General features: G+C 37.3%; 1 protein-coding gene across 3 annotated transcripts in view; it reads left to right on the top strand.

Moving 5' to 3' along the window:
* Positions 1 to 26,079, top strand: part of ATG2B (autophagy related 2B) — a 74,895-nt gene that overhangs the window by 15,787 nt on the left and 33,029 nt on the right. For all 3 annotated transcript variants that reach the window (XM_065905984.1, XM_065905983.1, XM_065905985.1), the window contains 17 exons: positions 690 to 869; positions 5,155 to 5,251; positions 5,749 to 5,934; positions 6,933 to 7,087; positions 7,178 to 7,283; positions 8,065 to 8,326; positions 9,593 to 9,743; positions 10,443 to 10,535; positions 10,674 to 10,862; positions 12,879 to 13,152; positions 14,765 to 14,867; positions 17,667 to 17,862; positions 18,146 to 18,288; positions 23,315 to 23,472; positions 23,857 to 24,029; positions 24,498 to 24,648; positions 25,813 to 26,012. In XM_065905984.1, coding sequence (XP_065762056.1) covers positions 690 to 869; positions 5,155 to 5,251; positions 5,749 to 5,934; positions 6,933 to 7,087; positions 7,178 to 7,283; positions 8,065 to 8,326; positions 9,593 to 9,743; positions 10,443 to 10,535; positions 10,674 to 10,862; positions 12,879 to 13,152; positions 14,765 to 14,867; positions 17,667 to 17,862; positions 18,146 to 18,288; positions 23,315 to 23,472; positions 23,857 to 24,029; positions 24,498 to 24,648; positions 25,813 to 26,012 — 2,817 coding nt within the window. The remainder of the gene's footprint in view (positions 1 to 689; positions 870 to 5,154; positions 5,252 to 5,748; positions 5,935 to 6,932; positions 7,088 to 7,177; positions 7,284 to 8,064; positions 8,327 to 9,592; positions 9,744 to 10,442; positions 10,536 to 10,673; positions 10,863 to 12,878; positions 13,153 to 14,764; positions 14,868 to 17,666; positions 17,863 to 18,145; positions 18,289 to 23,314; positions 23,473 to 23,856; positions 24,030 to 24,497; positions 24,649 to 25,812; positions 26,013 to 26,079) is intronic.

Raw genomic sequence — 26,079 nt, 5'->3', positions numbered from 1 at the left:
CTGATGGGTTTCCTTGTGATCTGAGAGCTAACACAAATATTCAGAAATGAGGACATATATTTCAGAGGTTTAAAAATACATTTGTAAAAAAAAATACATTTGTAATTAATGCCATTTCTACCAGAAATACATTTGCTGTGTATTAATTTAATAGAGAAACACTGGATTTTATGTATTAGGGAGAAATGGCATAGTAACATCTAATATCTTTTTTATATTAAAAACAGGCAACTAAGCAATGTTCACATTTAACTTCCATGATGCATGTATTGCTGAAAATGTTATCTTATAAGTCATGTAAGAATTTTATAATTAAGGAAAAGGAACTATGTTCATCCCTTCTCAGAGTGGAGAGCCCTTTTATAAAATCAATCACTTCATAATTTGTCTTTTACTTTATTTCACAAATCATATCTTCTTAATTATTGAATGTATATTAAATTTTCTTATTATGTAATTTGAACAGATGCTGTGCTTTTTTTCATAAAGTACTTTTCCATAATTTGCCTTTATTAAGGTGCTGTACTGTGTTTTATGCTAGTTCTGCAATACTGGTTTATCCATGGTCACAATACAGTTTTCATGTAAATACTGTATTCTTCTTAAATTAACAATCGTGTTTTGCATCTCAGTTTACTTACACTAAAGTATTTGAAGGAATTACATTTTTTTTTCTTGCATTACTGTAGGAAACGGAGCCAAAGCTGTCACCTAGCTGGAATCCAAAAATCGTCTATGAACCTCACCCACAACTAACAAGGAATTTGCCAGAAGTAGCACCCTCTGACCCAGTGCAGATAGGAGGGCTCAGTGGTAGGCTAGAGTTGAGTCTCACATTGAAACAGAATGAAGTACTTCCTGGAGCTAAGGTCAGTATTTGTTTAATTTTCAGTAGATAAAAACAAAGTAAACCTGGAGGGATTCTTTGTGCTGTGACCCTCTGATTGGTTGTTATAGATTGTCCTGTGACTCAGTTACCCACTGCCTTGGAGTCAGCATTTTTACCCGCAGCTGGTGCCTCTGTCTGCACATCTTGGCGTTCACCTGAGGCCCACCTTTGCGCATCTGCTGTAGCTCAGGGTTTGAAACTGTCTCCTGCGCTCAACTTTCCCCCCCTTTCAAAAATGTTCATTAGTTCAGATAACTAGGAGTTTCTTAAAGAATCTCTTTCATCATGAAATTAAAAAGTTAAAAGAGGAGAAATTGAGAAAGCATGTTAGCTGAAAGTGAAAGTTAGTTGCTCAGTCATATCCGACTCTTTGCAACCCCGTAAACTATATCTGCCAGGCTCCTCTGTCCATGGAATTCTCCAGGGAAGAAGGGAAGAGTACTGGAGTGGGTGACCATTTCCTTCGCCAGGGTGTCTTCCTGACCCAGGGATAGAACTTGAGTCTCCTGCTTTGCAGGCAGATTCTTTACCATCTGAGCCACCAGGGAAGCCCCCATGTTAGCTGAAGGAGATGTTTAATTATGTGTATATTCAACTATCCACCTATGTGTATTTTGAACAGAATGTCCATTTTTATAGTTGTATAATATTTATGAAAAGAGATGAGTTTTTTCCATAATGTTGCATAGCTTGTAGAAGTCACTATAAAGATAACTGTACTTTCTTAGGAAACAATACTGAGCAGTCTGAGAGTCAGGAAACTTGCATTTATTACTTAATTATGTGTCTTTCAGGTTATTTTCAGGTTCTTAAACCTAATTTTCCATATAACACATGTAAAATGCAGTTTAGGAAAATATCAGGATTTATTCATTTGTATTTTATGGGTATAACTAGCTCTAGACATTTGACTGACTACTCTATGCCAGAACCCGTGCTGGTTATTGGGACAGACATAGAAATGAAAGGAATGCAGTCTTTGTGTTAATAAAAGATAATGTAAGAGGCATAGACATGGCTTTGGGAATGTGTAAGAGGGAACCACTCTGTACATGTGAACACACATAAAAAGGTTTTCAGAAGATTGAAGGATCCCCAGAAATCTTTCTCTGGAATGGAACACCTGATTAGAGTTGGAGGGGGAGGAAGGTGCAGATTGAAATGTTGATGTTCCTATTACTATGATTGGTTTTTTCTTTTCTTTTTTTTTTTTGCCACATCACATGGTTTGTGGGATTTTAGTTCCCCAACCAAGAATTGAGCCCCGGTCCACAGCAGGAAAAGCCCAAATCTTAACCACTGCACCACCGAGGAAATTCCTTGACATTGCTCTTACTGATTATCCCTCCCCCTCTTTGATTATTGTTCTGTTCTACCTCAGTTCAGTTCAGTTCAGTGGCTCAGTCGTGTCTGACATTTTGTGACCCCATGGACTGGACCAACTCCTGGAGCTTATTCAAACTCATGTCCATTGAGTCGGTGATGCCATCCAACTATCTCATACCTCTATTGTCCCCTTCTCCCACCTTCAATCTTTCCCAGCATCAGGGTCTTTTCAAATGAGTCAGTTCTTTGCATCAGGTGGCCAAAGTATTGGAGTTTCAGCTTCAGTGTCAGTCCTTCCGAAGAATATTCAGGACTGATTTCCTTTAGGATGAACTGGCTGGATCTCCTTGCTGTCCAAGGGACTCTCAAGAGTCTTCTCCAACACCACAGTTCAAAAGCATCAATTCTTCTGTGCTTAATTTTCTTTATAGTCCAATTCTCACATCCATACATGACTACTAGAAAAACCATAGCTTTGACTAGACAGATCTTTGTTGGCAAAGGAATGTCTCTGCTTTTTAATATGCTGTCTAGGTTGGTTATGACTTTTCTTCCAAGGAGCAAGTGTCTTTTAATTTCATGGCTGTTCTACCTCCAGTGGTATGAACCTTAAGACCTTTCACAGGTCTTAAGCCTCTTCACAGAGTAACAGGATGGAATGGTTAATGGAGTAGAGAGCCATGGGTATGTGTAAACATTACAGGAATCCCTGCTGTGCCAAGATCCTTGGGAAACTGCATACATCCATGCCTCTGTAGAATGCATTTTCTAACCCTTTAAGAAGGAAGAACCATAGCTATACCTTCTTGAGTTCTGTTTTGGTTAATTATTGCTACTCCTCAACATTTGTATATTTGATTTTTGTGTATATCCAAACTTTTTGCATGTTATGAACTGATTTATAGAAATGCCTTTTAGGTTTTACCTTTGAACATCTGTGTATTAGGTGACAGATGAACCTCTAGAACTGTTGTGTTGCTGTTAGCCAGGGTTTAATATTTAGAGATACTCTTCTTGCCTATATGGTAATTTTTTGTAGCAACCAGAATATTTGAGTACATTTTGTTCTTTCTTAATGAAAATGAGTGCTAAATAGAAAAATTAAAGTTCTGAATAGCAGCATCCAGGAACAGACCTCCTGAACTTAATACAGTGTAAACAAAGATGGCATTAAATAGGGGCCTCAAGTTTCAGATCTTTAGTCTCTTTCTTTGCACTTAAGTCTTTCAACTATGGGATCAAAATGTTATGAGAGATTTTATGTTACTTTTTTAGTTCTCTGAGACTATTCACCACTCAAATAGTGTGTAAGTTTGGTGTTTCACATATTTAGTTTTATCAGATGTGTTCAGCTTCAAGAGTACAATATATATAAGAATAGGGGACTGCCTAAGTTGAATTTAGAGACGTTTTGTTTCAATTAGCATTTTACACTGAGTTTGAAATTTTTGAAGCCTGGCGTGCTGCCGTCCATGGGGTCACAAAGGGTTAGACACGACTGAGTGACTGAACAACAAAAGCAATGTTAGTTGTTAAACTGTTCTGTCTTTTCTATTTCCAGAGGAAAGGTATATGTACTTTGTTCTTTGTATGCCAAACTCAGAATGACTAATAATGACATATTTCTATGACAGTTAGAAGTGAAACTCAGTCATGTATTCTCAATGCAGATTGGAGACTGTGTTTCAATGCTGAGAAATTAAAAACCAATTTTTAAGTTCATATAATCACAAAGAGATTTCCCCACTGTCCTCAGCCATAACTCCTTGCTGATTCAAGGACTGGGAAGTCAGCAGTCAGTAAGGAGCCCCGTAAAACCAGTACTCTGTGGGTCAGCCTAGGTTAAAATCCTGGCCGTGAATCTGTTATATGGCCTTGTGTGAATCACTTAATCTTTGTGAACCTGTTTTCTCATTTGTAAAACAGGAACACTACTAAGAATTAGAGGAAATAAAATAAAAACATCTAACACAGTGCCCCAATACTCAAAAAAAGGTGATAATAATGATTATTGCTGGAGAATGTGTTGTTTTATGAGTTATACCATGGAAATTTCTCAAAATCACTATGTAATTTATTTTTTGTTCTTAGAATCAGAAATTTGTTTTTCTCCTGTAAAAGATCCCAAATATAAGTGTGTTTTGTTAATTGAATAATTTTTAAATTGTAAAATGGCTTAAAGATCATAGGACTCAGTGTTAACATTAGGACTAAGAAGAGATTAATGAAAAGTAAGGCAGGCAATGGGATGTAGGGAATAGAGTGATTGCTTTTGTCATAGTGTATGCTACAGGTCAGAGCAGGAGTGGGATTGGGCTTTTATTTCTAGAAGGAAAAATGGACAAAGAGTTGGAAAAGAGAAGGGAATTCCGCGTGAGCATCCTCTCTGCTGTGGCTTCATGCCAGTGGAGAAAAGGTTTCGTGGGCATTTGGAGAGGCACACTGTTGATAGAGAAGGTCCTCGGTATTCTGGATAGGAGTGTGATCCATGGGCAAACTTAGGAAAGCTACCTTTATTTGTCCTTGGTTTGAATCAAGCTTTTTTTTTTGAATCAAGCTTTAAAGATTGTGATTTGAGTCTTTTGAAACCATGATGGGAAAGAATACTAGATTGCTGCTATCTCAGTTCTCTTGGAGACTATGTCTTAACGCCTCCTCAAGCACCTTAAATACTCAGAAAACTCAGAGGCACAAAGAGTGACATTGGTCTTTCCAACATGGGATTTCTCAGGAGGATTTTCCCTCTTAAAATAAAAGTTGATGACCTTATATATCTTTTCATTTAGATTGTGTGAATTAATAGAGAGAATCTGAGGTGAAGAATCCAAACCTAACTAATTAATATTCCTCTCAGTGCTCTGAAATACACTGGGATTTATGCTGATGAGTTTATAAAGAGTGTTCATCCTGAGTAGTATTCTTTCTTTCTTTTTTTGAAGTTGGATATTGATGGACAGATAGACTCTATACATCTATTCCTGTCACCCAGGCAGGTGCACTTGCTTTTGGACATGTTAGCAGCTATTGCTGGACCAGGCAAGTATAACTGTTGTTATTTCTAGTTCTTTAAAAAATTTTAGTTAAAATATATAGCATAGAAATGGGAAATTATATTATTGTGTAGGAATATTATGAACATAAAGATGTATTGTGAATTAGAATCCTCATTAGTTAAATTTGATTATTTCAAATTGCATTATGATGGCACAGGTTAGCATTCAGACTGACTGACTTCCTTGGTTGGAGGTAGTACTTCATACAACTGAGAAAGTATAATTGTTAAACTCAGTAAATAGCACACACTTAAAAAAATTTTAATGACATATATTTTTAATAATAGATAAGATCTTGTGATTCCTAGCTAGCTGCTTAGAGCTATTGCCTAGATCTCTGGTTAATATTAAATACTGGTGGTTCTGCACTGACTGTGGTACTAAGTTGCCATTGATATTGGATAAGTGGGTTGGGAGAAAATGCTTAATTAAGTAACTCCAAATTTAATTACTCTTTTGCTTTTATTTTGTATACACTAGAAAATTCAAGCAAAATAGGGTTAGCTAATAAAGATAGAAAAAATCGACCCATGCAGCAAGAAGATGAATATCGAATTCAAATGGAATTGAACCGGTATTATTTGAGGAAAGATTCCCTCTCTGCCGGCGTGTCCTCAGAGCAAAGCTTTTATGAGACAGAAACAGCTCGTACTCCTTCTAGCCGGGGTAAGCAACTCAAAATGTTTTGACTCTAGATTGATACATTATCATCATAGAGCAAAGTACATTTGACTTTGACTGCTATAAAATGGAGTTTAATAGTGAAAAAACCAGTGATCCACACTTTACGAAGGTTTAAATCTGTAAGTTTATCGAACCACAGCTTCACAGTGACTGGCACACAAGTCGTGCAGTATCCGCTTTTGATTGTGTAGTCTTGTTTTGTGAAACATGATTTGTTCTGAGGAAAGTCATTTAAAAATGTGGGTTTACGCAAAAGATAAAATGGGAATAATTGTTCATTTTGTCAAATTATGTGTTTACGTAATGATTTGCAGTAGATTCCTTTAAACAGAAACCTTTGTCCATTAATCTTTCTGTCAATTATATGTAAATAAACGACAACATAATCTTTACCCAGTTTACTTTACATTTATAGGTGTGTCATAATGTGTAAGCTCTAGTACAAATCAATTTAAATAATAAGAATCAATTTCAATTTGGAATGTTGAGCTAAGTAAAAAATTAAAATCTTTTCAAGAAATTTTGGCCATAACAAACTTCATTTGCATGAGGGTAAAAAAATTTGCAGAAAGAAGTAAAACATAAATAGAATTCTAAATAAAATATTCAGCTCTTTTTTTTTTTTCAAGAAATAGCTATATCCATGAAACCAGAGATTGCAAGATACTATCTGAAAATCATATGACACTTAATGACCTTACATTATACCGTGTGAAGCAGCTTATCATATATTTTTTTTAAAAGTTCACCAGTGGGCTAGCTTAATGTTTAGTTAGTCTATGTTCAGTTGAGTTTTTACTATGACATTAATATCTTGAATGCAAAGAAGTGACCCCATTGGAAGTAACATAAAACTTAGAACATCACTATATCTCAGATAATCTCAGGGAACAATATAACATTAATATATATGAAGATCTTATTTAAAGATGTGAATTGGTGGAATTATAATAAAACTGGCAAAGTTTAATTCTCTCTAGAAGAAGAAGTTTTCTTCTCCATGGCTGATATGGACATGTCGCACAGTCTCTCTTCTCTTCCACCCCTTGGGGAGCCCCCAAATATGGACCTTGAGTTATCACTGACTAGTACATATACAAACACCCCAGCAGGATCTCCATTAAGTACTACTGTGGTAAAGCATTTAATTTTTTGTTCTGTTCTTTAAAAAGTTACTTCTAAAGTTTTACACTTTATTCACATGCTTAAAAAAGTTATTTTATAGCTTCAGCCAACATGGGGAGACTTCCTTGATCATCATAAAGAACAGCCAGTAAGAGGATCAGCGTTACCATCCAACTTAGTTCACCCAGCATCTTTACAAAAGACTGGTACGTTTAAAAAAAAAAAAAAAAGACATTTGTTGATAGTTTCCACTGGAATTAAAACAAAATTATTAAAAAATATGCCATTCTACTGATTCTTTTCTCTTTCTTCATAAATTTTTTTTTTTTGGTGTAGACCATTTAACAAAGTTTAGAAAGAAAATGAAGCACTGTTGAAAAATTCACTATGAAATGTTTTAGAACAGTTGCCTATTTATTGTATTCGTGTATTAAATAATTTAGTAAAACGTACACCCTAAGTTTCATATTATTATTACAATAATTTTCAATTATTATTACAATTATTTATAATTTGCATATTAATATTATTACAATTTGTAATGATTACAATTACAATTTAGGAGTTTCAATCAACTGGTCTAATTTTTGTTTCTCTGTTTACATCTTCCTTAAAAGAGAACCTCAGGTTTCCTTTCTGCGAAATTTAATTGAAATAGACACAGATTAAAGGAAAATTTGATGAGCAGCTTCTGGTTAATTTCTGACTTATTCCAGTACAGTTTTATTAATTCAAAATTTTGTTTGTAGTGTAACAATTTTTTTTTGTACTCCACATATCAAGGATCTTGCATATCAAATGTAGAAAGATTACAGTTTATTATTTTCCTTTTTTAATATCTCTGAAACTGTTGTGTGAGCATATGTTTTTGAAGACTCAAATCTCTAGTTTTAAAACTAACACATGAGTAAATGTTTTATAGCTTTGATATAATGGATTGTTAAAGTATTAACTTTTCTGAGTATAATTTTAACACGTTTATTTCAGCTCTCCCCTCTAGGTCTGTCTCAGTGGATGAATCTAGGCCTGAGCTTATTTTTAGAGTAGCTGTGGGAACGTGTTCAGTCTCTGTGCTTCACATTGATCCTTTATCTCCACCTGAATCATCACTGAACGTTAATCCATTGACACCAATGGCGATAGCTTTCTTTACTTGTATAGAAAAGATTGATCCAGCACAATTTTCAACAGAAGATTTTAAGTCTTTCCGAGCAGTATTTGCAGAAGCTTGCTCACATGACCACCTTAGGTAAACTCTTATATTTGTTAATGATCTTGAAAAAGAACCAGATGTGAATTTTTTCATTTATCTATCTACCTATCTCCATTTGTTTTTCTGATTCACATTTGATTTGTAAATGAGTGGAATGAATGAGGATTTCTTGCGATACTGCAAGATATTTACCATAGACTCTCCCATTCAGATTATTTGGCATGTGAAATATACAGATGTAAGATCTATTTGTTTGGAGTTGTCTAAGTTATCTTTAGCTCCCTGTGGTGCTCTTGTCAAGTTTCTTTGACCACATTTTGCCATCATCCCCCACTGACACCATTATGATCATAAAAATAGTTCTTACTGTCACTGGCTTAGCAGATGGCAGTGGTGGTGAGAGTAGATGGACTAATGAAAAGGGACTCGAAAGTGATTCCTGTGCCACTAACCGTTGGGTGGGAAATGATAACTGAGGCTCATCCTGAGCTTGGATGCTACATTTTCAGCTTCTGCTTAAAAAAAAAAAAGCTATTCAAACAGTCACCTGTCTTTCCATAGGTTGAGTCCTAATAGATAAGGAGATCACTAAATTTATAAGTAGGTGTAATATGGTTAGCATGCAACTACTATTTATTTTAACTTGAAAGTAGCCTATAAATTATCCTGTCATATATAATAACTTAGGGACATATATTAATATTTTTAGAAAACACTTTGGGTTTTTGTTTTATCTTTAAGTATTAAAATTAATATGCAAGGTAGTTTTTATATCTAGCAAGAGAAACTCTACAGGTTAGGACCATAATATTTATAATAAAACTGCAAAAGTATTTTTTTTTCCTTCCCATTTTGAACAGTTTCAAATATCTGCCAGTAGGAAATACAATAAAAGCAACAAAAGTTAGAGGTAGGCCTTCATTTGAGTTTTACTGACTAAAGTTTTCAAAATACTGCATGATCCTTCTAGATACTTTTAAGAAACTATATGCATATGTTTTCCAGATTTAAAAGCTTTTGTTTACTGCAGTGTAAATTTTAAAATGTAGAAGACGTAAGGACAGTGTTGGGGAAAAAAATCCTGGATAATTTCCTATCAACTGATATGATTTTTTTATCTTATATCAGGGAATAGGGAATTTGAAGCAATCTTTCTGGTTAATATCCTTAAGAATATTAGTTATTACTAACTATTTGAACTTGGCTGCACAGGTAGGCATTAACAGCTGTACAGTATTCTTTGACACATCATTTAATCTAGAATTATATGGAAATTCTCAAATGTTGCATTTTTTATGACAGATTTATAGGCACTGGCATCAAAGTGTCCTATGAACAAAGACAAAGGTCCGCTTCCCGATATTTCAGTACTGATATGTCCATTGGGCAAATGGAACTTTTGGAATGCCTGTTTCCGACTGATTTTCATTCTGTTCCTCCTCACTATACAGAGGTAAATGCTGATACTTTTCCTTTAGGGTTATTCTTTACATCTGTCTTGCTTTTTAAGAATTGTGTGAACAGCAGCGATTTTCTTAAAAAGGCATAGGAAGTTGTATTGGCAGAAGTTTATTGTGTGTATTTGCATTTGTGTTTTGTGGAAACAGATTTTTAAGTGTGATATTCAAGGCCGCTATTAGAAAATGTGTTACGTTTAGAGTTGACTTGTTCTAGAGTCAGACAGGTTTATGACAAATGATTTAATTTCACTCATTTTTCAAGCATGCTTAATTTTAGAGGAATTCTATTATTCAACAAATACTATTGCATGCCTACTGTGTGCTAAGCACTGTGCAAGATAAGTGGAATATCTTGTGCTCATTTATTATTAATCTGATTTTTTCCCCTGTCCTTAAAAGCAGGTCACAGAGAAACTTTTAAAAGCTATCAAAGTAACATTTTTATTGCTTTTGCCTTGTCCTGGTGACTTATTTTCAATGTGTTTTATTTGAACACTTGCGTACATTTTGCAAATGTGATGCTAAAGATTGTAGAAGCTCACTAGTTTGTGTAAGAGTCGCATTGTTAGTAAGTGACAGAACTGAAGCTTAAGCCAGCCTTTCCAACTTCAAAAAACTCTCCCCACTATTATCTCCTCTGTCAATTCATCTTAGTATTGTACATTTAAGTTATCTTCCTCTTTGTTTTCAAGCTTTTGATGTTCCATTCCAAAGAACGAACTGATTCTCACCCCCCTGTGTGTCTTCAGCTTCATTATAAGCATTCTGAGAATAAAGGGCCTCAGGTAAGAGATCTTTTTGTGTGATTACCACTGGTAAACTTTCATTTGATGTCTGTTGTATCATTATCAGAGGGTTTAATTTTATAGAATTGTCAGTGATCATATTAATTCTTTCTGTTTCTTCTCTCTCTCTTTTTTAAGGGTAATCAAGCAAGACTTAGTTCCGTTCCTCAGAAGGCAGAATTACAGGTTAAGTTAAATCCAGTGTTTTGTGAGCTGGATATCAGTATTGTGGACAGGTTAAATTCCTTGCTTCAACCACAGAAACTCACTACAGTGGAGATGATGGCATCACATATGTATACTTCATATAATAAGCATATTAGTCTGGTAAGTATTTTAAAAGTTGCAAATACTCATCATAATTATAGCTAGCTAATAGACTTATTGAGATGATTTCTCAATTTAAGTAGTCTTAATAGATTAAATAGCATTTGTTATTAAAATAGCATTATATGTAATAATGAAAAAATGGAAGCATCTTTTATGTCTAGGTAGTAGAATAGCTGAATGAGTTGTGATCGTGTACTGAATGGGATTTTATGCTGCCGCTTTAAGTGATGGTTATGAAGAGGGTATAGCAACAGGAAGAAGACTCCTAAAGAAATAAGAGGTGAAAAAAGTAGAATACACATAAACTTCTATTATAAATGTGTAAGTAAAATCGTATAGAAAAAGACTGAATGGAAATATATACCATTCGGTAGCATCAATTACAAAAGAGTAATAGAATTAGATTTATTTTTCTGTGTTTATCTGAGTTTTATAAACTGTGACTATAATATCTTCACAAAACTTCATATGTTCACGCCTATAGTGAACCACCTGAATCTCCTATAAAAGGTAGCCCATATCATGTAGGATATACTCTTGAAAATGGGAGCATCATTTATCATACTGTGTTATTGAGTGTCACATTGTGTCACTTTTACTTAGATCTGGTGCCTGGTGTCTTTTCTAAGCAAAGCAAGTAAGTCAGATTTGCAAGATATCTGTTAGGAATTTTAGGACTAGGCACAAGTAGAGACAACTTTGGCTAAAAAAGAAAAGATAGTTTTCTATGTATTGTCTCTCCCTTAATTATCAGTGGGTATTCACATTAAATCAAGATTCTCTAACTTTTCTTGCCAAAACTGCTAGTTATTTTAAGTTCTTTGGGTCTAGTGTCTGTATTTGCTGTTAGCCATAGACACACTGGAATGATGATTTAATCTCTTGAGCAATTAAAAAGTCTTTTAAATTGAAGTTTAATTGCTTTACGTTGTTGTGTTGGTTTCTACCATACGACAGCGTAAATCAGCCGTAAGTATGCATATGTCCCCTCCCTCTTGAACCTCCCTCTCACCCCCTCCCTCCCCTCCAGGTTGTCTTAGAGCACTGGGTGAGCTTTCTATTATACCGCAACTTGCCACTAGCGATCTGTTTCACGTATGGTAATGTGTATGTTTCAGTGCCATGCTCCTGAGCAACTTTTGCTGAGAGTGGGGATTAATATTTGAAAGTCATAATAGGGGAGAGAAAGAATCAGATCCAAGTCTTAGCATAAAAACAGAACTTTCTAACATAGGCTGTCAGAGACTGATCCATGAAGTTGAGGAGTGTTATCTACACTGTACTCTGGACTAAAGCTTTACAAGTTGTAATTCATTGCAGAGAAAAAAATATGCATAGACTTTATCTGAAAGGCATATTCTTTGACCATTTTATTATAATGTGGCTTTAAGTCAATGTTGCATACATGTTTTGGCTTCTAAGGGTCATTTGATGGGATCATATCCTTGGGTTAGATGGGAGCTCAGAGTGAGTCATTTAGGGAATATTTATTGCAAACCTTTGATGTGCAAGGCATGGACTTAGTTCTGGAAATACAAGGATGAATCAGGGATGGGCCTTTGCATTTGGCACAATTCACTTGATTTTACATTGGAGTCTTTGAAGTAGCATATTGGTGGGGAAATCCTTCCAATTGAATGCTGGGTTCTGTAGTGATTTTTAGTCATATTGAATTTTTTGATAAGCTGATTTACACATTGCCCTTTTTTTAGTCTAGTAAAATATTATATACATCTAAAGCACCTGTGTCTTCACTTTGGTTCAGTTTTTATTTGAATTAATTTCTTTATATGAGGGTGTAACTTTTGCCAGTAGTTCTGACTTTTCTTGGTAGCTGTTGCATTATAAATTTCATTACACTAAAGTAATACAGTAATATTAATGGTATTTTAATGCATTAACCTAAATGAGGAAATAGTGATTATATACATCATAAAGTTAAATGCCAGTGTCCTTTGTGTTTATTTGCTTGATTTAACATCTTGGCATATTTTTGATGTTTTTGTGTTTCAGCACAAGGCTTTCACTGAAGTATTTCTAGATGATTCACACAATCCTGCAAACTGCCGGGTGTCAGTGCAGGCTGCCACGCCAGCCTTAAACCTTTCTGTTCGCTTCCCAATACCTGATCTTCGATCAGATCAAGAGAGAGGACCGTGGTTCAAGAAGTCACTTCAGAAGGAAATTCTTCATTTAGCATTCACAGATCTAGAGTTTAAAACTGAATTCCTAGGAGGATCAACCCCTGAACAAGTTAAATTGGAACTTACATTTAGAGAACTAGTTGGTAAGACTGACCGTGCCTATAAAAGAGTCAGAATAGAAACAATTGCTACTGAAAGTTAAAGTAAGAAGTGTATGACAGTCCCCAAATATAATAAATTAAAGGACATATGTTAGAAAACAAGAGTAACGACCTTTTTCCATTATCGTATACAAACGTGATATAGGTCAGTTTTTTTAAAAGAAACTACAGTGCATGAGAATTTATTCACTTTGTGAATAACAATGCTTTAGCTTACTTTTAAAAAAGATTTATGTATTTCTGGCTGTGCTGGGCCCTCATTGCTGCATGGGCTTGTCTCTAGTTGTGGTGGGCAGGGGCTGCTCTCTCACTGTGGTGCTCAGGCTTCTCACTGTGATTGCTCCTCTTGTTGTGGAGCAGACTCTAGGTGTGTGAGCTTCAGCAGTTGCGGCACATGGGCTCAGTAGTTAGGTGCCGGGCTTAGTTGCTCCAATAGTCTACCTTTCAGTACCACCTCCCACTTACTTGTTGTAGGGTTAATAGTAGTCAGAATTTTTTGAGTGCCACTCTATATTTGCTGTGTGCTGAACACTGCACACACCTGATCTTGTTTCCTTTAATCATCATAGTTGCAGGAGGCTTGTTATTTCTAATTATTTTTATCATATGTGAGGAATCTGCTGATTTCTTAAGAGGTACCTCCCAAAGTCAGTGTAGTAAGTGGCAGAGTCAAGACTCAAACCCAAGTCTCATTCTAGAGCTTGAACTTTGAACCATCATACTAATCTCCAGTGAGTTTTCTTTGTATAGTCTGTTCTAAGTTTTCCATATTACTTTGCTTTTGTCAGCTAATGAAGGCAATATATGGACTTGGAGTGACCCAAGTTTCTGGAAGATCCTGACATATTCTGTGGTTCCTAAACAGTCTGTCCTCTGTGCCGCGCCCCCCATGTCTGCCACCCCCAACCTCTCAGCCTCTGCCGTGACATCCTCCTGCCCTCTTACCCCACTCTGTTCTGCTCACCTCCTTCTCTGTAGGCTGCAGTTTTCCTTCCCTTGTTCTGTCTCAGTTTTACATATCTATAGAGATATTTAAAATTGACTGTTGCCAATTATCATCTCATGAAAAGACCTTTAAGGGGTATCTAGAATCTTCCGTTATCTTTCAGTGATAAGAAACTCATTGTTCTGGTGGAAAGTCATTCTTTGTAAAATGGAATGAAAAAGCATATATGAGGTTATTGTGAAGAGGTAATTCTTAAACAGTGCTTGTCAAAATAAATTTAGAAATGTAGTTATTATCTCTGCATTCCTAGATTAATGGCATAAACTTTTATGTAGAATGATCGTAAGTGGCACTCAGTAAGTGGCAGTTACTATATTTAATATGTTATGATTATGCACCTTAACCTTTGGTTAACCATTGGTGCATAAGAATTTGAGTTTGTACAGAATACAACATCTTTAATTTATCTGCTCATCCTGTCTCCTCCTGTGTACATGTGCAGCAGAAACAAATGAATAAATGTTGTTGAACTTAATGCTGTACCATGTCCCTGATTTAGAGGATCTGTGCTCATCTAAGGAGGCAAGTATCTTTTCTCTTAATGTGGGAGAAGAAATACATTTCCATTAATCATTCTTGTTTTATTAGGGTCATTCCAGGAAGATAAAGGAGAACCATCCATTAAGTTTTTCCATGTGGCTAGTGGAGGAGATGGAGATACAACGTCATCAGATGACTTTGACTGGCCGCGGTGAGTAAGCCAGTGTATATGACAGATACATTTAATGAGACTTCCCTTTTAAAAATAAATTACTGTAGCTTTTTTAACTGACATTTTGGCTATAAATTTAAGCTAAAAGTATCCAGCCTTGATGAGAGAACCCAGAGGAAAATGGAAAAATTAAAAATATGTAGTGAGTACTACTTTATCAGAGGTGACTGAGATAAAAGTGACAGAGATGGACATACATAGTATGTTCTCTGGCCTCAGGTTACCTAGCCTAATTAGATGGACAAAAAAATCATTAACCATTCTAAAAATAGTTCATTTTTATAAAAGGCTTTAGTAGAAGAGAAATTATACAGCACCATTCGGTTAATTGTCAGATGAATTTTGTAGTCAGTGGTTGTTTCAGGAAAGTGTTTTCATATCTGCAGAGCTTTTTCAAAACACTGATTCTTGGGCACCACCTTGAGATTCTGAGATAGAGCCTGTGTATCAGTATAGTTTAAAAATTATACCAGGTGATATGTTCATAGCAGTACTTTTAAAAATAGCCAAGACATGGAAACAGTCTCAATGTGCATAGACAGATGAATGGATTAAAAGAGATGTGCCACCTCTATACCATCGAGTACTACTCAGTAAAAAAGGATGAAATGATGCCCTTTGCAGCAACATGGATGGAACTAGAGATTAAGATACTAAGGGGAAGTAAGTCAGAAAGAGAAAGACATATCATATAGTATCACCTATATGTGGCATCTAAAATATGACACAGATGAACTTATCTAGGATATAGGAATAGACTCAAAGAGAACAGTCCTGTGGTTGTTGAGGGGGAGGGTTTAGGGGAGAAATGGAGTGGGAGTTTGGGATTAGCAGATTCTGTTATGTACAGAATGGATAAACAGCAAGGTCCTCCTGTATAGCACAGGGAACTATATTCAATATCCTGTGATAAACCATAATGGAAAGAATATACAAAAAGAATGTAGGTACATATATAACTGAATCACTTTGATGTACAGCAGAAATTAACACAACATTGTAAATCAACTATAATTCAGTAGAAAAAAAGTATACCTGGTGATTCAAGTGTGCAGTTGGATTTAGAGAACTAGTGCTTCAGGGTTTCTTAGGCAGGAGAAATGATTTTTTAAAAATTAAATTAGCCTGCTAGTGGGCTTCCCCAGTGGCTCAGTGGTGAAGAATCCGCCTGCAGTGCAGGGGATGCAGGTTCGATCCCTGGGTCGGGAAGATACCCTGGGGAAGGACATGGCAACCCACTACAGTATTCTTGCATGGAGAATCCCATGGACAGAGGAGCCTGGCGGGCTATAGTTCATGGGGTTGAAGAGAGTCAGACATGACTGAATTGACTTAGCAGGAATGCAGCAGCAGGAATTATCCTTTATTATACTGAAAACTGAGTATGTGAATAAAGAAAACTGAGTCTATGAGTAAAAAATTACGGTGATCTTGGGACTTACTTGGCAGTCCAGTGGTTAGGACCCTGCATTTCTACTGCAGGGGATGCAGATTCAGTTCCTGGTTGGGGAACTAATGATGCCACAAGCCACAGGGTGCAGCCAGAAACAAACAATTGTGACCGTTCCTGTGCCGTTTCTCTGCCTGCCTTCTACACCCCCACCCGCTGTGTATCAGACCTGTCAGACTCCCAGGACAGGTGTGTCAGTGCATGGCTGGTAACGAGCGGGGGTTTCCATCGTGAATGAACCTACTTCAGTTAGGTAGTTTGGAAGCACAGTGCACATTAGGATGTCTGTAAATTAGGAAACAGGTGTTCTAATGTATAACTAGTAGCAGCTGGCACCACCACCTTAGGGAAACAAAGGAGCTGTCGTGGGTGCAGCAGCGCTGTTCTCTTTGGGAGTGCCGTGCCTCATGGCGCAGGCCGGGGTGGTCAGAAGGAGACCACAGCGCCTTGCGCTGGTGACGCGCCGCAGCGGGTTAGGAAAGGACTGGCGTTACTCTGGGCAGAAGCGCCTGTCTTCAGAAACTGTTAGCTCCTGATATTTGGGGTTTGTAGCTGTCATACAAAACACCCCCAGTAACACTAGCCTTTTACTGCTGAAATTCCTTAAGGGGAAGATTACTCTGTTATTGCAGTTCTAGGAATACTCCCCAACCAACCTCTCCTTTTTCCATTTGAGCAGTTTATATAGCATGAGCTTTCTTAGGTTATGCGAGTTTTCCATGACAGCCAAACCGCTGGCATGTAGGATTTAGTTTAATGATAATGAACAGAATTCTAAGGTAAATGTGCTAGTTGTTAATGAAATTTTAAAACATTTTACTGATTTATAGTCGATTTACAATGTTGTGCTGATTTCTGGTGTACAGCACAGTGATTCAGTCACACACACATTCTTTTTCATATTCTTCTCTATTACAGTTTATTATATCGAGTGTAGTTGCCCTTGCTATGAGTAGGAGCTTAGTGTCTATCTGTTTTATATATAGTAGTGTGTATCTGCTAACCCTGAATTCTTCATTCATCTCTCCCCCACCTCCTTACCCCTTTGGTAACTGTAACTTTGTTTGTTAATGAAATTTTGAATATCCCTTTTATTCTCAAAAGATGAGTGTTTCCGGTTATCCAAGTATAAAATGTTAATGCCTTTCTTTTCTTTGCTTATTTCATCAGTTCCACTTTTAAGTTTACAGGAGTGGATTACATTCAACATAAACGAACTTTATGCCTGTCATTAATGATTTAATCAGTGGGCTTTGTTTTAGTTGTATACAAGTTAGTTTTGCAGTTTACACTTAGATCTTGCTTTTTAAAATGCTCTTTGCTGTCAGAATTGTACTGAAGGTGAACCCACCAGCCATGCATTCCATTTTGGAGAGAATGGCAGCTGAGGAGGAAGAGGAAAGTGACGGCCACTATCAGGAGGAAGAGGAGGGAGGCGCTCATTCCCTGAAGGATGTCTGTGACCTGAGGAGACCAGCCCCGTCTCCCTTCTCTTCCCGCAGGGTCATGTTTGAAAATGAACAGGTAAAGTAAAAGTGTGAGCAAGTGACAAAGGATTTACCCTCTGTCAGGTAGCCGTGGTTTTAATGCTTTATCTTTTAAAAGATACTTTGTATACTGTTTTTGCTAGATTTTTAGCTCCAAAATTGAATAATATATGCTTTTTTTTTTCCCCCTTGGTTAAAAGTTACATGCTTATTTATTTGCTCACATGGGTAGGATAAGCAGATACTATTACTCTTTCAAATATAAAATGGTTATTTGATGCTTTTTTTTTTTTTTTTTGCACTAAACTGTTATGTTCTAGATGGTGATGCCAGGAGACCCTGTAGAAATGACAGAGTTTCAGAATAAAGCAATCAGCAATTCTCACTATGTGCTGGAACTTACGTTACCCAATATTCATATAACACTACCTAATAAAAGCTTTTATGAGAAGCTTTATAATAGGTGAGTTTAAACATATCTACTTAAATCTTTGGGATTGAACTTTCCCGCCTCACTGCCTGTCTACCTCCCTACCCCCCTGTTTTCCCTCTTCTCTCTTTTCTTTTCCTGTTTTAATAGTGTCGACTCTTTCAGTGTACTTTGTATGGTGTTGATTATGGAACCATTGCTGTTTTGGTGGGCTATTGTCACAGTCGAGTTTCCTAACCAGTGCATCTGGTAACAGGGTTTCTTGTGTGTGACGTATTTATTCCCTCCACCCTAGGTTGTCTGGGTGCCCTCTGTCCCCTTACCATGGAGCACTGAGAAAACGCCTCTGTGTATAGTGATATGACAACGCACTGAGGCCTGTGCAGGTATTGCTGCCATTTTATAGGTGAGGAAACGGAGCTCACGGGGACTAGGTAAATTATCCAAATTCTTCAGGGTCTATGATCTTTCTACTCTAGAAGGCCATTTATTTCAAAATACTTGCTTGGTATATATGTTTAAGGATATTTAAATATGGTAAATTTAAGTTTTTATACACAAGTTATAAGTTAGAGCTTCTAATTCTCACCAGTCCCTTGGATTGCAAGGAGATCAAACCAGTCAATACTAAAGGAAATCAGTCCTGAATATTCATTGGAAGGACTGATGCTGAAGCTCAAGCTCCAATACTTTGGCTACCTGATGCGAAGAACTGACTCTTTGGAAAAGACTCTGATGCTGGGAAAGATTGAGGGCAGGAGGAGAAGGGGACGACAGAGGATGAGATGGTTGGATGGCATCACTGACTCAACGGATATGAGTTTGAGCAAGTTCCGGGAGTCGGTGATGGACAGGGAAGGCTGGGGTGCTGCAGTCCATGGGGTCGCAAAGAGTCGGACATGACTGAGCGACTGAACTGAACTGACAGTGATATGAAAAGAGTTGGAAGATACTTGGATAGAGGGCCAAGAGACCCTGGTGTCGAGTCAGAGTCCTAGAGTCTTTGTACAAGAAGTGTCCCTCCTCAGAGTTAAAAAAAAAAAAAAAAATCACATCTTGTTAGAACTAGAAACTTAACTTATAACTTGTGATAAAAACCTAAATTTACCGTATTTAAATACCCTTAAGCATACATACCAAGCAAATATGTTGAAATAAATGGCCTTCTAGAGTAGAAAGGTCATAGATGAAGATCTTGAACAGTTTACCTAGTCCCCATGAAGTCTGTTTCCTCACCTATAAAATGGCAGTGATACTTGTACAGGCCTCAGAGGGTGGTTTGGAGCATTATATGGTATAACGTTTGGAAAATTCTGAGAACAGTACCTGGCAAAGAGTAAACACTCAGTAGTCCTCTATTGTTGTTGTCATTCCCATCCACTCTGGCATAGCTGAAAGGTGGTCATGTGGGTTTCTAGAAAAAAGATGTCCTTAGTGTCTGTTATCGTAGCTCCCCACATGTAAACAAGTTATCCAGATTTTTGTTAATCTTCAGAAACTGCAGCCTGTTGTTTCCGCTATAGATTTGCGTGTGTGTATACTCAGTCGCTCAGTTGTGTCCAGCTCTTTGTGACCCCGTGGACTGTAGCCCGCCAGGCTCCTCTCTCCATGGGATTTCCCAGGCAAGAGTACTGGAGTGGGTTGCTGTTTCCTCCTCCAGTGAATCTTCCCCACCCAGGGATCAAACCTGCATTTCCTGTGTCTCCTGCGTTGGCAGGTGGATCCTCTACCATTGTGCCACCAGGGAAGCGGCTGTAGATTTACTTAGTGCCAAATAGGTTTTGGATTTATACATGATCTGAAGTTTGGAAACCACTGATCTCTAGGTCACTCTCCTTATTTTATGGCTGAGGACTGTTTACTAAACTAACTAATGTGCAAGGCTAAGACTGAGCAAAATGAAACAGTTAGTGCAAGGTCCAGCCCAGAGGTCAGAGGCCTTCATCCACTTCTTTCTCCTTCTGCGTTGATTGAGCAGGTTAAATTGGGACATCAGAACTGTAATACACACCTGAAACATCACATTTACAAATATGTGTTCATTTACCCCTTCTTTTTAAAATAGAGGCCCAGGCCTTTTTTGATTATGAGCCACTGGTTAGAATTTTTTTGCTTGATGTATACCCAAGGTTTTGGCTACAGCTATCAGTTTCAGTTTCTTTAAAGTAGAGTGAAAAAATAGTTTCAAGCCAGTCTGAGTGCAGAATCCTTTCAGGTCTTTAAGGTGTTTTCCCCTTCATTCTATATACTTAAAAGTCATCAGTTAGCACAGTATTGAACTAAACTGCTTACAGTTGCATATAGTTGGTATGAGCGGGATCTCGGACCAAACGCAGTGGACCCAAGGTGACCACACAAGGAGCACAGTCGTTGGTGACTAGACGAAGCATACAGTACAGCTCTGGAAGCAGAAGTTCTCAGGTGGGCTGGGGAGGCGCCCACCAGCAGTAGACAGGTAGCGTCTAGGGGACCTGTCAGTCTGGCAGGTGGGGTGATAAATCCGGGAACTAGAGATCACCTGTTCGTCTGGGGAGCTGGTTAGGTAGAGTTACTTAAGAGAGCTTCTGTTCTCTCTTACTCTGCTCTCTTCTTTGTCTCCCAGGCCCCTAGGACTGTATAAATACTGCAGTGTTCCCCCCCTCTGGATCATAGAAATCACGTATCTCAGTTACTCAGAGTATGAATTCTTTGCCCTTTATTTGGCTTTGTATTTTCACTTTTATTTTAAAAATTTTCAGACTTTCTCAAACTTTTAGGAATGTTGCAGGTATAGTATAAAGAGCTTTTTTTCCCCTCAACCATTTGAGAGTAAGTTTCTGACTTGCTATCCCTTCAGCCTTGAGCAGTTGAGTGTGTATTTCTCACAAACAGGGACATTCTTCTACCTAACCATAGTTCAGCAATCAGAATCAGAAAATTAATATTATACATCAACATCTAACTTTCAGACCCCGTTAACATTTTGCTAAATGTCTCAGTAATGCCCTTTACTATATATAAAATTTAAAAATATGTTTCTGAGCAGGAATTATAACCAACTCTGCCTTTACTGCATACATTTAAAATAGTGGTTTATTCCTTTAGTCTTGGAGGAGAAAATGGCAACCCTCTCCAGTGTTCTTGCCTGGAAAATCCCATGAACAGAGGAGCGTGGTGGGCTGCAGTCCACGAGGCCGTAGAGTCGGACATGACTGAGCGACTGAGCATGCATTCCTTTAGTGCTTTGACTCTTCTTAGATAGTCTTAGAAACAGAAAGATTTTTTTTTCTCCTATGTCAAAAGTCCTTCAGAGTAGAATACAAAAAATTCTCTACCTAGTTTATTAAATCAGATATTTACTGAGCCTTCATTATGTTTCAGACTCATAGCCACAAAACCACAGTGAGATGTCTAAGTATCTTAAATGTTTCTTTTCTTGATTTAAAACATCATCTAATGTTTTACTGGTGTCAAGACTGTGTTTAGACCAAAATGTAAATAAAGGAAAACAGTAAAATCATATGAAACTTAAGTTTGCAGGTCTCATACTACAAACTCCAGGTTTTACTTAAAGTAATAATTTCTCTTTAACCTATAGCTGTAGGGGATAAGGTAAAGGAAAATTTCCTGAGAAAATTCTTCCTTTTATACTTTCACTATTTCTTCATATAGGAGTTTAGGCTAAGACGTGGATTTAGACTCTTGTTTCTTTGTCCTGTGAGTAATGTGCCCAGGAAATAACGAGCCACATGAGTACTGAACGGATGTGGGCATCACTGTCTGTGTGTCTGAGGTGAGACTGCTTCTGCTGACTGTCTGGTGTTCTTTACCCAGTGATGCTTCCAAGAAGAGACCTTTTGGGTGGGGATTACAGTTTGTGGACAGTGACAGTACTCCGTCCTGGCTTATACTTTCTAGGGCCTCAGCAGCTCAGGAGTTGACCCGGAAAGTTCCTAGACCAGTGGCTTCTCACAGGAAGGGGCCAGGGTTGCGTCATCGCTTGTCACCTTGATTGGTATTCACGCTAGGCTTTGCGATGAGCCTGTGCTTTTGGCAGTCCTTCCATGTGAGTCATCTGCTGGTCCTCCCTTCAGACCTTCAGTGCCTGCTTTGTCACGGCCACCGTGCTCGGCACATGTAAAGATGCCAGAGGCACCAGTCCCTCTCTGAGGGGCTACAGTCTCGGGAAGGGAAACAAGAAAATAGGGTGTTCTAGGTGCAGTGACTACTGCATTATGCACGTGTAGCGTACTCAATGGGTCTAGGCCTAACAAAAATCTTTGTAGAGGGCATTGTAAAATCTTGGTTTTCATGACAACGTGGAGGTGAGTGGTGGGGCTGGGGATATCTGAGAAATGACAGATATCTCTTTCAGAAAGTGGGATGTGATCTTAGCCTGGCTGGACATGCATCACCCCAGTAGTTATCAGTATTAACTTGGCTGTTCCGTGAGTTAGAAGGGTTTTCTCTCTTTAGTCCCTGTTCAATATGCTTCTTCATCTCATACAAATTTCCCAGTGAAGCTGTGCTTTCTGTTGTAGAAAGAAAAAGCAGATAATTCCTAGAGACCATGAGCAATGGAAAAGAACTGAACGGGGAGCTGGACATAATCTGGGCTCTGGTCCTGGTTCTCCCACTAATTAGCTTTGTGACCTTGGGCAGGTCACTTAACCTTTATGAGGCAGTTTCTTCAAGTGTAAAATGAGAGTAATTCTCCCTTGGCTGTCCCATAGGATTGAGGCTATAGTTTACAGAGTGTTTTCATATATATGAATAGTCTTCCTTTCGTTATTTATGTGTTTTTATTTTTAATAAACCTCCTTTAAATGTGTCCAGATGTATGTAATTTGATCTGTATTAACGCTGGTGAAACTGGGCAGATCGCTAACTAGGTATGTAATTGTACCTCTTCCTTTCTCACTGCCCTGAAAAGTATATCAGTTATTTACCCATTGAAAGAAATTTCATTTCACCCTTTAGAAAAACTGCTATTCATGTGACTTCTTAAAGGAATATCCTGTGGTTTGCCTTTAGTTGAAGTAGGAGTTATGTATTTATTTTTCAACTTTTGTCTTTATAGGATCTTTAATGATTTGCTGCTATGGGAACCAACAGCTCCTTCACCAGTAGAGACATTTGAAAATATTTCATATGGTATTGGGCTTTCAGTAGCCAGTCAGCTGATTAATACCTTCAGCAAGGATAGTTTTAGTCCATTTAAATCTACAGTTCACTATGGTAATATATTTTAGATTTCTTCTGATTTAGAATGCCTGGCTTACCAGTAAACAAAGTAGTAACCTTTTAAATTGATGGATTTAAAAATATTTGTTTGGTGTTTCCCATTTATAACTATATTTTATTATATCTTTTACTGATTTATAGTATTTTCTCACTTCTGTTTATTAATAATGTTATTAATTAAATGTTATAGTGATAGTATATACACTGAAGTTCAGTGGTAGAGAAAAATATAGAAGGTACATTTTTATCATCATACCTGATTCTTTGTAAAAATAAACAGGTAAAATGAATATTCTTGTGATAATTTTCAAGTTTGAATGCCCTTTTATTTTAATAAGCTGTTAGAACAGCTGTAATTGTGCCGTTTATTTCTCATAGATGAGGAAAGTGGATCTGAGGAGGAGACTTTGCAGTATTTTTCTACTGTTGATCCCAATTATCGTTCTCGTAGGAAAAAAAAACTAGACTCTCAGAACAAGAACTCACAGAGTTTTCTCTCAGTTCTTCTGAGTATTAATCATGGGTTAATGGCAGTGTTTACAGATGTAAAGGTAAGGATTTACAAATCTAAAGTAATTTTTCAAGTGCATCTCATTTTAAAATTACCATGATATACTCAGTCAGTAATTGAGGTACTTTGAGGTTGTTTCAGTGTCTAATGCAAGTCAGTTTTCTGAGGTGGGCCATGATGACAGCAGCTTTGGAAATTTAGCTTTCATGGCAGATCAAAAGATGAACATTATATGAACCTTCTTTTGGAAAACATGCCAGTTGTACTCTTGAAGTGGTAACAGTGATTTACCTGTTGTAAAGGAGGATGAAGGACAGGGGCTCATTTGGTCGAAGAGGCCTGACACAGCATTTTTCACACTGCCGTGTTGGATGATTCAGGAACCAGACAGCTTTGCCGCAGTGGGGAGAGCCTCCTGACCTGAATCAAGAAGTAGCATCTCGAGGGTCCGTCTTACTTTTCTGCACTTAACTGATGACGTCTCTATGTTCTCTGATCTTCTTATTAGCAAGGTAACGGAGATCTGTTGGAAAACAAGCATGGTGAATTCTGGTTAGAATTCAACAGTGGTTCGTTATTCTGTGTGACAAGATATGAAGGTTTTGACGACAAGCACTACGTTTGCCTTCATTGTAGCAGTTTCAGTCTCTACCACAAAGGTAGGACAAGTGTGAAGGAGATGAGTTTTGTTCACTTCTGGTTAGACATGTTTAAATCTTGCTTAATAAAGAAAATTTACTGAGAACAGAAATCGATATTAGAAATTATTTTCCACGGGGTGTTCTATTCCACTGCAAAGTAATAATTACTGTAAATTAGAAGTTGGCTTTTATGTTCCTTTTTTTGCAATGACTTTATTGAGATATAATTCACATTTCATGTAATTCACCCATTGAAAGTATACAATGGTTTTTAGTATTTCATAGAGTTGTGTAACCATTATCATAGTCAACTTGACAACATTTTCATCAACCCGGAAAGAAAGTCTGTAACCTTCAGCTGTAAACCCCCAAAGTCCTGCAGTCCCCTCTAGCCTTAAGAAGTGTTAGTCACTCATTCATATCTGACTCTTTGTGACCCTATGAACTGTAGCCCTCCAGGCTCCTCTGTCGATGGGTTTCTCCAGGCAAGAAATCCCTTTGTCAGTGGAATTCTCCAGCCATTCCCTTCTCCAGGGGATCTTTCCGACTCCTGAGTTGCCTCAATTACATGCAGACTCTTTATTGTCTGAGCCACCAGGGAAGCCAGCCTTAAGAAACCACTTATTTATTCTCGGTCTCTATGGATTTGCATATTCTGGCTGTTTCACGTAGATGGAATCCCACAATAGAAGATTTTTTGTGATTGGCTTCTTGGCATGATGTTTTCAAGGTTAATCCAAATGTACCAGTGTTTCATTCCTTTTTACTGCCAAGGAATAGCCCATTTTATATACACGGATCATTTGATTATTTTTTCTCAAGTGGTATTTCCTTTTGGTAGTACATACAGAATATACTGTTCTTTCAGCACATTCCTTGTGTTACTTCATGAATAGAAGTGGGATACTTGGACATTCTTAATGTTTATCAGATTTCCCTATTTAAATGTAACTTCCTTGACATTTCAAATCTCAATTTTTTGTTTTTAAACTTGAATAGTCACTTATTCCAACATTAGTAGAGAAGAGTGAATTATTAATGCCAAGCTAGTTCTTGGTAATTTTGCCTCCAGGGTTATGTTATGTTCAGTGGAGGAACATGGATTTTTGTTTGGGGTACAGAAGTTCGTGAGTTAATTTCATGTAATCATTCTGTTATATTGTCTTCTCATTGTGGATATAGGCATAGTGGATGGAGCAGTTCCTTCTACAGAAACACGACTGCCTAGTTCAACGCGCCCACATTGGTTAGAACCTACTATTTATTCCTCTGAAGAAGATGGCCTCAGTCGAGCTTCTTCAGATGGTGTTGGAGGAGACACTTTGAATATGCTGTCTGTTGCAGTTAAAATACTGTCAGATAAATCAGAGTCCAATACAAAGGTGTGTATTTTATACTTGTATACCATTAAATACTTGTTCCTGATTTGATTCATTTCAGTTCAGTTGC

The sequence above is a fragment of the Muntiacus reevesi genome, chromosome 15, assembly GCF_963930625.1.
Source record: "Muntiacus reevesi chromosome 15, mMunRee1.1, whole genome shotgun sequence".
NCBI classification, from domain to species: Eukaryota; Metazoa; Chordata; class Mammalia; order Artiodactyla; family Cervidae; genus Muntiacus; species Muntiacus reevesi.
This window is presented reverse-complemented; position numbering and strand designations above follow the sequence as displayed.